Raw genomic sequence first — 13,186 nt, forward strand, 5'->3', positions numbered from 1 at the left:
AGATGGGATGGAATTTGTTCACCGCGTTCAGGAATGTTTCCTCAAGCAGTATATAAAGGGTACTACACAGGAAAGGGCAAAACTTATTCTATTCTTGGGGAATAAGGCAGGACAGGTGACTGAGGTGACATAGGTGGAGCACTTTGGGACCAGTGACCATAATTCTATTAAATTGAAAATAGTTATGGAAAGGGAGAGAACTGGTCCACAGGTTCAAGTTCTAAATTGGGGCAAGGCGAATTTTGATGAAATTGCAGAAGTTGATTGCAGGCAAAGGCACTTCCAGCAAGTGGGAGTCCTTTAAAAGTGTGATAGCTAGAGTTCAAGGTCTCTATGTTCCTGTGAGGGTGAAGGACGAAGTTGGCAAGAATAGGGAACCCTGGATGACAAAAGATATTGAGGCTTTGACCAGAAAAAAAGAGGAGGCATGGTTCAGATACAGGCAGCTGGGATCAAGGGAATCCTTGTAGGTATATATGGAATAGAGGAGTTTACTGAAGGAAATCAGCAGGGTGAAAATTGGGCATGAGATAGCCTTGCCTGAGAAGATTATGGTGAATCCAAAGGGATTCTTTAAGTATATTAAAGGAAAAAGAATAGCTAGAGAGAGACAATAGGACCCCTCAAGGACCAATGTATGTGTAGAACCACAGGAGATGGGCGTGGTCCTCAATGAATAGTTCTTCTCTATGTTTAATATGGAGAAAGACATGAAAACTTGGGAATTTGGGTAAGTTAATGGTAATATTGTGGGGACAATCCATAATCACAGTAGAGGTGGTGTTGGTCATATTAGAATGTATGAAGATGGATAAATCTCCTTGTCCTGACCAGATATATCCAAGAACACTGCAAGAGGCTAAAGAAGAAATTGTGGAGGCCCTGGCTGATATACTAGCACCATCATTAGCCATGGATGAAGTCCAGAAAGACTGGAGGATAGTGAATGTTGTGTTCTTATTTGAGAAAGGCTGCAAAGGAAAACCTGGGAACTATGGACCAGCAAACCTAACATCTGTGGTAGGAAAGTTATTTGAGAAGATTCTGAGGGATAAGATATACATGAATTGGAAAGATACGGTTTGATTAGAAGTAACACCATGCCTTTCTGCGTGGGAGATCATGCCTCACAAATTTGTTAGAGTTGTTTGATTAAGTGACCAAGAAGGCTGATGAGGGCAGGGCAGTTGACGTAGTCTCTATACATTAAAGCCTTTGATAAGGTTCCACGTAGCTGGCTGCTCTGGAAAGTTAGGTTGCATGGAATCCAGGGAGAGCTGGCAAATTGGATCACAATTAGCTTGATAGTAGGAATCAGAAGGAGTAGTTGAAGGATGCTTGGTGGACTGGAGGCCTGTGACTAGTGGTATGCCTCAGGAGTCAGTGCTGGGCCTATTGCTGTAAGTTAATGATTTTATAAACCTTTATAAAATCACTTCTCAGCCTCCGTAGCTCCATGGAAAAAAAACCAGCCAATTCAGCCTCTCCCTACAACTCAAACTCTCCAGTCCCCACAACATCCTTGCAAATCTTTTCTGTACTCTCTCAAGTTTAATAACATCCTTCCCATAGAAGGCAATCAGAATTGTATACAGTACTCTAAAAGTGGCTTACCGATATCCTGTACAGCCACAATATTATGTCCCAACTTCGATACTCAATCTTCTGATCAATGTAGGAAAACGTGCCAAATGTCTTCTCTACCATCCTGTCTACCTGCAACTCCACTCTGAAGGACCTATGCACCTGCACTCCTCTGTCTCTCTTTGTCTGGCAGCACTCCCCAGGGCACGACCATTAAGTGTATAAGTTCTATCCTGGTTTGTCTTACCAAAATGCAACATCTTACATTTATCTAAATTAAAATGCATCTACCACTCCTCAGCCTGTTAGCCATATGATCAAATTGTATTCTGAGATAACTTTATTCACTGTCCACTACACCACCTATTTGATGTCATCTGCAAACTTAGTAACATACTCGTTGAGTGAAGAAGTTTTTCTTCTGTGATTTTTGTTTTTTTTAAGATTAAATTAGATTTCCTTCAGTGTGGAAACAGGCCCGTCAGCCCAACAAGTCCACACTGACCTTGGAAGAGTAACCTAGCCAGACCCATTTCCGTCTGACGAATGCATCAAATACTATGGGCAATTTAGCATGGCCAATTCACCTAACCTGCACATCTTTGGATTTTGGGAGGAAACTGGAGCACCCAAAGGAAACCTATGCAGACACGGGGAGAATGTGCAAACTCCACACAGACAGTCACCCAAGGCTGGAGTCGATCCTGGGTCCCTGGTGCTGTGAGGCAGCAGTGCTAACCATTGTAGCTCTTGTTCTCAATCCTTCTGCAAGTATATGTCAATACAAGACTCTGGAATTACCTTTTACATGAGCTGTTAAGCGCTTCATGCTTCCTCTTTGTTTATTTGCTTTTTCTCTCTCTGAACTTTCTATATTCTGCTTGAAATTATTTTCCACCTGCAATCTGTCAAGCTCACTTTTTCTACTTTACCTAAATTCTTATCTCTTTGGTCAACCAGGGAGTTCTAGATCAGCTTGCATTATCTTTCCCTGTTAAAGAAATACATTCTAACTATAAACTCTCTCTTTGAAGGTAGCCCATTGTTTAGCTACCATTTTTTCTGTTACCGCTTGATTTTAATTGATTTGGCCGAGATCCATTCCTATACCATTGAAGGTGACTTTCCTGTTAATTATTCTTACTCTTTCTATGGACAGCCTGGAACTTAAGAACAATGATCATCATCCCCTAAATGTTTTCCAACTGACACTTGTATTCCAATGCAGTGCTGAGGGAAGCACTGCAATGTTGAAGGTGCTAATGTTTTGATTAAACCTTAAACCAAGAAACAGTTACAGAAACAGATAATTCAGCTCAACCAGCCCTTCTTTCATCCTGTGTCAAGAACCACATCCCAATACCACTGCCAACATGTTCGTATGCTAATCTCACATGTAATTCCTACTGTATTCAAGCTGTGTAAACTAACCATCGGAAACAGATATGGAGAAAGACAGGGTCCATAAATAACTGAGCCCACAGTTTAAAAAATCTTCAGCCCACAAAGGGTTAAGTATTCCAAGCTGCAGTGTTGAAACAATGCCAGCAAAAGAAACTGTTCAGAAAACTGGAATCTTTAGCAACTGCTGCACCATAGCAACGGCACCAGTGACCTGGATCAACCCCAGAACAGGCTGTCTTCTTATGCTAATTTTAATAACCTGTAGCTGCTGAACTCTAACCTACACATGGGGGAGGATAATTTTGACTGAGAAATTTATTACGGTTACAAACCAAAACTCACATCAGAAAATGGAGAGTTGACATGAAATGTCAGGGTGAGGATGTTGGTTAGCAATCTCTCTAAACCTCCTGAAGAGAAAGGGTCACATTGGGAGGAGTTGATTGCATTGCTGAGTGTGCTTCTGAACACTACTCTGCAGACAGGCAATCCAGCACAGAGCTGCATTTCAAGCCAACAACCAAGCTACACCAAGGTAGGTAGATTCAGAGCATGGTGAGTTCTGAAATTTAACAGGGAAACTCAATGTAGCTGAGGATTTCATTATGCAAGGAGGCAATTATTGTCTCGTCTAACAAACATAAAACTTTAGACAGCACCCGTTGCTATAAGATCTTAAAAGGAATTAAACTTGCATCCAAAATTTTGGAATGTGAATGTCGGATTATTTCAATATGGTGCTCCACCTAAAGTAGCCTAATGGCATTGTCATACCTGCACTTTCTAGTAGGAACAATGGGTGAACTTTATCAGACAAAATGTCAGACTTTAATTTTATCCTGATCTTGTTCTTGCTTCCAACACTGACCTTGTTGGAAGCACACGTAGCTCTCAAGTTAGGTTAAATTTGAGCTTGACTGAGCCAAAGCTGACCAGTCAGTACAACTGATCATTTGTCATTTTGGTGAAGGTATTTTTCTCATCTTATATAGGAGGTTGAACTCAGTCAAATAAAAACAGTTATTGCTGCAGTCCTAATAAACAGCACCATTAAAAAGAGGGAATGCAGATTGACCATTCTCATAAGCAATTTTGGATCTTATGAAGATGTCCAAACACAACATTTTCTCACCAGTAACTTGCCTTTTATACAACATCTTTAATGCAAAAAAAAATCCAAACTGTTACACTCAGACAAAAAATTAACACAGGTCAGAGCCTTGCCTTGTGTTGAAAAAGGGGTGTGTGTTTGTGTGTGTTTGTGTGTGTTTGTGTTTGTGTGTGTATGTGTGTGAGTGAGAGAGAGAGAGAGAGAGAGAGACAGAAAGTGAGAGAATTCCAGATTTTAGGGCCTCATAAACTGAGGGCGCAGATCCCAATAATTTGACAAGGCAATGAAAATAGAACAGTGCAGCACAGCATAGGCCTTTCGGCCCTCAATGTTGTACCCACATTTTATCCTACTCGAAGATCAAACTAATTTACATATCCTTCATTTTACTATCAATCATGTGCCTATCCAAGAATTGTTTAAATGTCCCTAATGTACTATCACTGCTGGCAGTACTTTCCACACACCCACCATTCTCTGTGCAAAGAACCTAACTCTGACATCTTCCCTAACCCTTAAAATTATGCTCCCTCTTGATAGCCATTTCTGACCTGGAGAAAAAGCTGTCTAGTCTATCTCTGCCTCTCATCATCTTGTACATCTCTAGCAAGTTACCTCTCATTCTTCTTTGCTCCAATGAGAAAACCACTAGTTCTTTCAACCTTTATGAGACTTGCCCTCCAGTCTAGGCAGCATCCTGATGAATCTCCTCTGCATCCTCCCCAAAGCTTCCACATCCTTCCTATAATGAGGCGACTGGAACTGAACACAATATTCCAAATGCAGTCTAACAGGGCTTCGTAGAATAGCAGCATCACCTCGCAACTCTTAAATTCAGTGCCCCTGCTAAGAAAAGTGAACACACCATATGCCTTCTTAACAATCCTATCAACTTGGGTGGCAACTTTGAGGGATCTATGGATGTGGGTGGCATGGTGGCACAGTGGTTAGCACTACTGCCTCACAGCGCCTGAGACCCGGGTTCAATTCCCGACTCAGGCGACTGACTGTGTGGAGTTTGCACGTTCTCCCCGTGTCTGCGTGGGTTTCCTCCGGGTGCTTCGGTTTCCTCCCACAGACCAAAGACGTGCGGGCCAGGTGAATTTGCCATGCTAAATTGCCCGTAGTGTTAGGTAAAGGGGTAGGGGTATGGGTGGGTTGCGCTTCGGTGGGTCGGTGTGGACTTGTTGGGCCGAAGGGCCTGTTTCCACACTGTAAGTAATCTAATCTAATCCCTCTGTTCCTCCACACTGCCAAAAATCCTGCCATTAGCCCCGTAATCTGCATTCAAATTTGACCTTCCAAAATGAATCACTTCACACTTTAAGGTTGAACGCCATCTGCCACTTCTCAGCCCAGTTCTGCATCCTAAAAATGTCCCACTGTAACTTACAAAAGTCCTCCATCATCCTTCGTGTCGTCGGCATACTTATATTAATCAATCCTTCCACTTCTTCATCCAAGTCACTTACAAAAATCATAAACAGCAGAGGTCCCAGAACAGATCCCTGTGGAACACTACTGGTCACCGAACTTCAGGCTGAATACTTTCCAACTATTACCACCCTCTGAATCTATGGTCCAGCCAATTCTGTATCCAGACAGCCAAACTTTCCTTTATCCCATGCCTCTTTATGTTCTGAATGAACCTACCATGGGGAACCTGATCAAAGGGGATTCCTGAAGAAGGGCTCATGCCCGAAACATCGATTCTCCTGCTCCCTGGATGCTGCCTGACCTGCTGCGCTTTTCCAGCAATACATTTTCAACCTTATCAAAATCCATATACACCACATCCAGTGCTCTACCTTCAAAATGTTTTGTCACATCCTCAAAGAATTCAGTAAGACTTGTGAGGCATGACCTGCTCCTCACAAAGCCATGCTGACTATCCTTAACCAAACTATGCTTTTCCAAATAATCATAAATCCTGTCTCTCAAAATCCTCTCCAATAATTTGCCCACCACCAATGTGAGACTGACTGGCATGTAATTCATAGGGTGATACACAAGATGCCAGAATTTGTGCAACATCAAGATCACAGAGGTTTCTGGACTGCAGAAATAGAAAGTGGGTGAGACCATGGAAAGATCTGAACACAAGAATGAGAATTCTTTTCTTTATTAGAAGATTAGAATACTTAGTGTGGAAACAGGCCCTTTAGCCCAATAAGTCTACACAGACCCTCTGAAGAGCAATCCACCCAGACCCATTCCCCTACATTTACCCCTTCACCTAACACTATAGGCAATTTAGCATGGCCAATTCACCTAATCTGAACATTTTTGGACTGTGGGAGGAAACCAGTGCACCCGGAGGAAACCCACGCATACACGGGGGGAATGTGCAAAATCCACACAGACAGTTGCCCAAGGTGGGAATTGAACCCAGGTCCCTGGTGCTGTGAGGCAGCAGTGCTAACCACTGTGCCACCCATGGTATATTCTTTCATGGTATATGGGCATCAGTGCCAAGGTCAACATTCATCGCCATTGAACCGAGTGATTTGTTCGAGGCCATTTCAGAAGGCAGTTTAGAGTTAATCACATTGCTGTTAATCTGTAATTACATGTTGGCCAGACCAGTTAAGGATGGCAGATTCCTTTCCCTAAAACAGTGATATGTTTTTACAACAAGTCGATGATAGATGTCATGGTTACAGTTATTGATATTAGAAGCTACAGAAGGCTGAACACACGCACCAGCCGCTTTCGAAACAGTTTCTACCCTATTGTTGTTAGAATACTGAATGGAGTCACAAACCCTTAGCATTCGCCTGTACTTGTGTTTTTGTTTTTGCCGCTGTTTACCTATTATTTACTTATCTATGCTATTTAACTACGTGATCTGCCTGTATTGCTCGCAAGACAAAGCTTTTCACTGTGCCTCGGTACACGTAACAATAAATTCAATTCAATTCAGTTCAATTCAATTTAACTGAGATTTAATCATAGGATTTGAATTCTCCCAGTTGTGTTGAAATTTTTATTCATTTCCCCAGAGCTCTATCTTGGGCTCCAAATTATTAGTCCTGTGTCATTTGCAAACATGAACATATTGCTAATCTGGGAATTAGTGAGCTGAAGAGTGATAGGTGAATGGAATTTATTGAGAATTAATAGAGGAAGTAAAGGCTTAGATGAGACTATGTAACATGGGCCAGATATTTAGAAAACCATTGGAGTACTCTACGATGGAGATAATAAAAGTATGTCTGAGGATGAGGCAATGGCAAGAAAAGTTACAACGTTTATTTACGAGAGTTTGTAAATTAACTCCTTCAATAGAACAAGATGATATTAGAATCCAAACAGGTTATAACATGGAAGAAACACATTTTAGGCAAATAGCAAGTGATGGAAAAAAAGGCAGACATACTTCAGACCACCAATTTCACACCATTGCAACAGTTCTATTTGCAAAGCAATGCCATCCTGCAGAACATCATTCCAAGTTTATGACTGCTGATGAGGCCTGACAAAGCCACTGAGTGCAAACTAGAATCAATCTCTTCTCCTTCAAGTTGTTTTCAGCACTTCCAAAACCTTGTTTTTAACAATTTTCCAACATCACAAATTGGATTTCATACGCCACAACTCCAATTGTCCTTCATTAGACATGTCCATTATCCTCAAACTTCACATTAATAACACACTTAGGCCATAATGCAAAGTAAAGAGAGCCTCATATTCCCAGGAAGAGGATATGATATTTTCAAGAGGTACAACTAGTTGTCACAAAGCATTTGGCAAAAATTAAGGTCAGTTTAACTCCCTTGTTAGGTTGAACAGATGATGATAAATTAAGACTTTAAACGTTTGCTCTTTCCCTTTACTGTCTGAGCTACTGAGGATTTCCAGCAGTTTTTGTCTATTTCCCAAACTCCTGCCTTGTGTTTTCTATGATTATCAGCAGAGTTATTCATGGTAATTCCAGCATATTATCATGTAGTGTGAAAGGTTAATGAGTTGAGAAAAATAATTGGATGGAAATGTTAGTATGCACAACAGTGTGGATACTTTGAAGTTGTCAGTGGTGCCAGAGTCCAGTGTACTTCATGGTGTATTTTCCTGAAGAAGTACTTTTAGGTACTTTCCTGAAGAAGGACTCATGCCCGAAATGTCGATTCTCCTGCTCCTTGGATGCTGCCTGACCTGCTGCGCTTTTCCAGCAACACATTTTCAGCTACTTCATGGTGTGGGTCCATGTTCAGATGGTAACTGGGTGGATCCTCAAAATGTCGTCAGTAGTTATTACTAAGCACAATTACCATGATTTTTGTTTGATGCACATATATTGAATGTTTATAAACAAGCAGCTCCTGGCATGGTTGCAGACAAAAACTCTTGTCACAGCTGTTCAAATCTACACCCATTGGCAGAGTAAACATGTCTAATTCATAGTTCCCATGTTAATCACAGGTAATACCAAGCCTTGATAATTTGAATACATCCTTCATCAATGAATTTGGGTGGATTGCTCGAGAAACTGATGAACATACTCTCTGAACATTTTATATTCCAAAGTATACAGCTGACGTGTGTAACTGAGGGTGGGTGGAGACGGTTAATTTATGTACACTACTTGCTTATTACAAGCCTAATGCATCTGAAATGTAAAATGTGCAGGGTCAATCAGTGGTGTTCGTGAAGCAATGATACTCAGCAATCAACTGTCACGCCTGATATAACAAACAGAGAATTACTGGTCTCATGTCCTATTTTGCAAACGTGCTGTCGAACCCCCTCAAAATGTGCAAACTCTTTGTAAGCATGGAGCAAGTCAAATCTATGCTATATTATCTCATTGGTGAAGTTTAGTGAAGCTTCTGTAGCCAAAGTCACACTTCAGCAAGGCCTTTGACAAGGTTCCACATGGGAAAACGGAAAAAGTAAAAGCTCATGGGATTCAGGGTAACCTGCTAGTTGAATTCAAAATTGGTTTAATGATTAGAGACAGAAGGTGGTGGTAGAAGGCTAGCTGTGTGACTGGAACCAGGTGTGCGGTGGCACATCATTGAGATCAGTACCGAGTCCCTTACTGTTTGTGATATTCATAAATTATATAGATGAGAATATGGGGGCATGACAAGTAAGATCGCAGGTGACACAAAGATTGGCTGGGTGGTTTTAAGTGAGGTGGAATGTGTTGGTCAGTTGGGCGGATGAACGGCATGTGGAATTTAACCTTGATAAATGTGAGGTGATGAACTTTGGAAGGAGGAACAAAACAAGGGAGTACTCAATGAATGGCAAGACTCCAGAATCTGGTTTCTAGCATCTGCAGTCATTGTTTTTACCTAGGACACTAGGAAGTTCAGAATAACATAGGGATATCGGGATGCTTGATCATAGATCCTTGCAGGTGGCATGACAAGTTTGCAGATAGTTAAGAAGGCACACAGGACGCTTGCTTTTATCAGTTGTGACATGGATGATAAGGGAAGGGAAGTTATATTGGAGCTGTACAGAATTTTGGTCAGGCCACAGCTGGAGTACTGTGTGCAGTTCTGGTCACCGCAGTATAGGAAAGATGTGGTTGCACTTGAGGGGGTGCAAAGGCGATTCATCAGGATGTTGCCTGGAGTGGAGCATTTCAGCAATGAAGAGAGCTGGATAAGTTCACATTGTTTGCTTTGGAGAAGAGATAGTTGAGGTGGTGCTGACAGAGGTGCATGGATTATGAGGGACATGAATAGAATGGATAGAAAGCATTTGTTAAATGCTCAATAACAAGGGGGCATAATTTTAAAATGAAAGTCAGAAGGTTTAGAGTGGATTTGAGGAAAATCTTTTTCATCCAGAGAATATAGGGGATCTGGACTACACTGCTTGAGAGCGTATTTGGAGCAGAAAATCTCACAACCTTTATAAAAATGTATCTGGATGAATACTTGGAATGTCATAACATTCAAGGCAATGTGCCTATCATGGGAAAGTGGGACTAGTGTACATACTACTCTGTTTTTGGCAGTACATATTCGATGGGTAAAAGGGTTTCTTCTGTACTGTCTGATTCTAGTCAAACTGGACTTTTGTATACTGAAGACCTTTATACACAGGACATCACCCTTGAACTTAACTTTCTTGCCTGTCTTCAGCCATTCACTTTTGTTGGTCAATCTGTTGTTCAGTCCTCATCTGTTACATAAGAAATAGGGAATGAATTTGTATCACCTAACTTTAACTAAAGCAATTGCTCACACTCTTGGTGTCTCAGTGGCTGTTTCCATCGTGCTAGGGATCGGGTTCGATTCTGTAAAGTTTGCACATTCTTCCTGTGTCTGTGTGGGTTTCCTCCCACAGTCCAAAGATGTGCAGGCTAGGTGGATTAATCATGGGAAATGCAGGGTTACAGGAATAGGGTAGGGGAGTGGGTCTTGGTGGGATGTGTTTTAGAGGGACAGTGTGTATCTGATGGAAGTAGATGCCCTTGCCAGTCTAACTGGGGTTGGGCTAGCTGCACCACTCCTGGAATATCCTGCTTAAAACACTTAGAAAAGTTAAGGTCTGCGCTATCTTCTAGAAATGTTTAGGGTCTGGCCTGGTCCATTATACTATTATAAAGTATGTGGAGTTTCCACATTCTGTGTCTGTGTGGGTTTCATCTAGGTGGTTTGGTTTCCTCCCACAATCCAAAGATGTGCAGATCAGGTGAACTGGCCATGCTAAATTGCCCATAGAGTTAGGTGCATGAGTCAGGGGTAAATATAGGGTAGGGGAATGGGGCTGTGTGGGTTTCTCTTTGGTGGGTTGGTGTGGACTTGTTGGGCCAAATGGCCTGTTTCCTTGCTCTAGGTAATCTAATCAGTCTAGAAACACTTTCTCTGGATAAAGGGTAGTACATTTAATACTTTAAAAATGTGATTTCTGGACATTTAGAAAAAAAACCAGTAAAATTAGGCACAATCAATGTGGATTTTGAAAGGGGGATGTTACTTCAAGTATTGATAAAGGAAGAAACAGTAGATGTGGAGTATTTGGATTTTCAGAAGGCTTTTGACAGGTTAAAAAATAACATTCGAGCACATTGGGTTGGTGGTAAAATACAAGCATGGATTAAGAACTGACCTAGTAGAGAATATGAACAAATCAGATCATTCTCAGGATGACAAGCTGTTACTATTGGGGTGCTGCAAGGATCCACGCAAGGTCCACAGCTGTCTACAAGATTGGATGTAGGGATCAAATGTATTTCCAAATTCAACTGATGACAAATCTAGTTGGGAATATATGTTGAGGATATAATAAGGCATTTCGGAATAGGCTAAATGAATGGGCTAGAACATGGCAACTGCATTATAATGTGAATAAGTTCTATTTATTCACATTGGTAGAAAAAACTGAAAATGTTTGTTAAATAGTGAGATTGAACAGTTTGGACTTCCAAAGGGACCTGTGTGCCTTTATTCATGAGTGAACTAATAGCTTGTATGCAGGTGTAGCAAGAAATTTTAGTGCATTTGTTTTCATTGCAAGGGAATTTGAATACAGTCAGACATCTTGCTGCAATTATGCAATCTCACCAAAACTGCAGCCTGGAGTAACATGTACACGTTTGGTCTATTTATCTGTTTGGGAATATTTGCCAAGGAGTGCAATGGAGGTTTATCACCCTTAATCGGTGGGACTGTTTTGAGCAGATGGGGACTGCATTCTCATGAAGAATGAGAAGTGATATCCAAGAAAATTACAAAATTCTTGGAGCTGGCAGGGTGGATGTTTTCCTGAGTTTGAACTGGGTGACAGACTCTGGATAAAGGGTACAACATTTAAGATGGAGTTGGAGTGAAGTAACACATTCAGTGGGTGGTGAATTTTAGGAATAACCCTCCTGAGGAGAGAATTCCAATTTTCCTAGTGTAAAATAAGAACAACCCTGAACTTGAGGGAGTGTTAGACAATAAGTCTAATGTTAGAGCTGAAGTCCTGAGTAGGACCAGCTCATTAAGACATTATGCAACTGAGTCATACAAACCTGAAAGGTCAAAACCCTTAATCTGTTAAACTGCAAATTAATCTCAGTTGAGACATTGAACACAATCACCCTAATGTCAAGGAAGAAGGGGAAAAACAGCCTTGGTTTTACTCCTGATCAAGACGTGGGAGTCATGCTCGTTGTGCATTTATGCACTGTGCGTTGCGCTCATGCTCATTTCATATCAAGCAAGCAAAAGATGCCCTCCAAAGGTGTGTGGTCTTCCACCACTCAACATAAGCATTTGTACAAATTAGACCATCTGGGGGAGGTCCAAAACGTTAACAACACATAGACAGCAGTGATTCAAAATAAGCTTATCACTACATTCTCAAGTAGAAATGAGGATGGGCAATAATACAATCATCAGTGACGTACATATTCCCCAAGTGGAAGGAAAAAAGTAGTTCCTGCTGTAACTTCAGTAAAAAGCAACATCCACAAAAGAGCAGAGGTTGTAAAACTGCCAATTTATATAGAGAAAAATATTAAAAGTCTAATTTTGAAACCAGCTTCAGAACACAAATACTGTACCTTAATTGAAGGGACACTAAGCATCTCGTATTTGGTAGGCCATTACTTCTACAAACATTAGAACAGCTTGGAAATTATACTCTGAATTATTATAATTGGTATGTACCTGTGGTCCAGAATGGTTACACACGATGAAGGGATCCCCAGAAGAGCACAGCTCTGCAGAAGTTCCCTCTTCCGAATCTCCCCTTGCATGTAGAAGTTGCCTGAAAATGAAATATTAGCAACTTGTAAACAGCTACTGCATTTTTTTGATGTAAAATGACAGTGTTGGCTAGGCCACTGTTGGATTATTGCGTGCAGTTCTGGTCCCCTTCCTATCGGAAGGATGTTGTGAAACTTGAAAGGGTTCAGGAAAGATTTACAAGGATGTTGCCTGGGCTGGAGGATTTGAGCTACAGGGAGAAGCTGAATAGGCTAGGTGTTTTCCTAGAGCGTTGAAAGCTGAGGGGTGATCTTATAGAGGTTTATAAAATCATGAAGGGTGTGGACAGGGTAAATAGGTAAGATATTTTCTCTTGGGTGGGAAGAGTCCAGAACTACAGGGCATAGGTTTAGGGTGAGAGGGGTAAGAT

At 41.3% G+C, this 13,186-nt stretch overlaps 1 protein-coding gene across 1 annotated transcript in view; it reads right to left on the reverse strand.

Moving 5' to 3' along the window:
- Positions 1-13,186, reverse strand: part of pigl (phosphatidylinositol glycan anchor biosynthesis, class L) — a 90,432-nt gene that overhangs the window by 45,083 nt on the left and 32,163 nt on the right. The window contains exon 2 of the mRNA XM_060848116.1: positions 12,718-12,817. Within this exon, the coding sequence (XP_060704099.1) occupies positions 12,718-12,817 (100 nt within the window). The remainder of the gene's footprint in view (positions 1-12,717; positions 12,818-13,186) is intronic.

Source organism: Hemiscyllium ocellatum, chromosome 31 (genome assembly GCF_020745735.1).
Source record: "Hemiscyllium ocellatum isolate sHemOce1 chromosome 31, sHemOce1.pat.X.cur, whole genome shotgun sequence".
NCBI classification, from domain to species: domain Eukaryota; kingdom Metazoa; phylum Chordata; class Chondrichthyes; order Orectolobiformes; family Hemiscylliidae; genus Hemiscyllium; species Hemiscyllium ocellatum.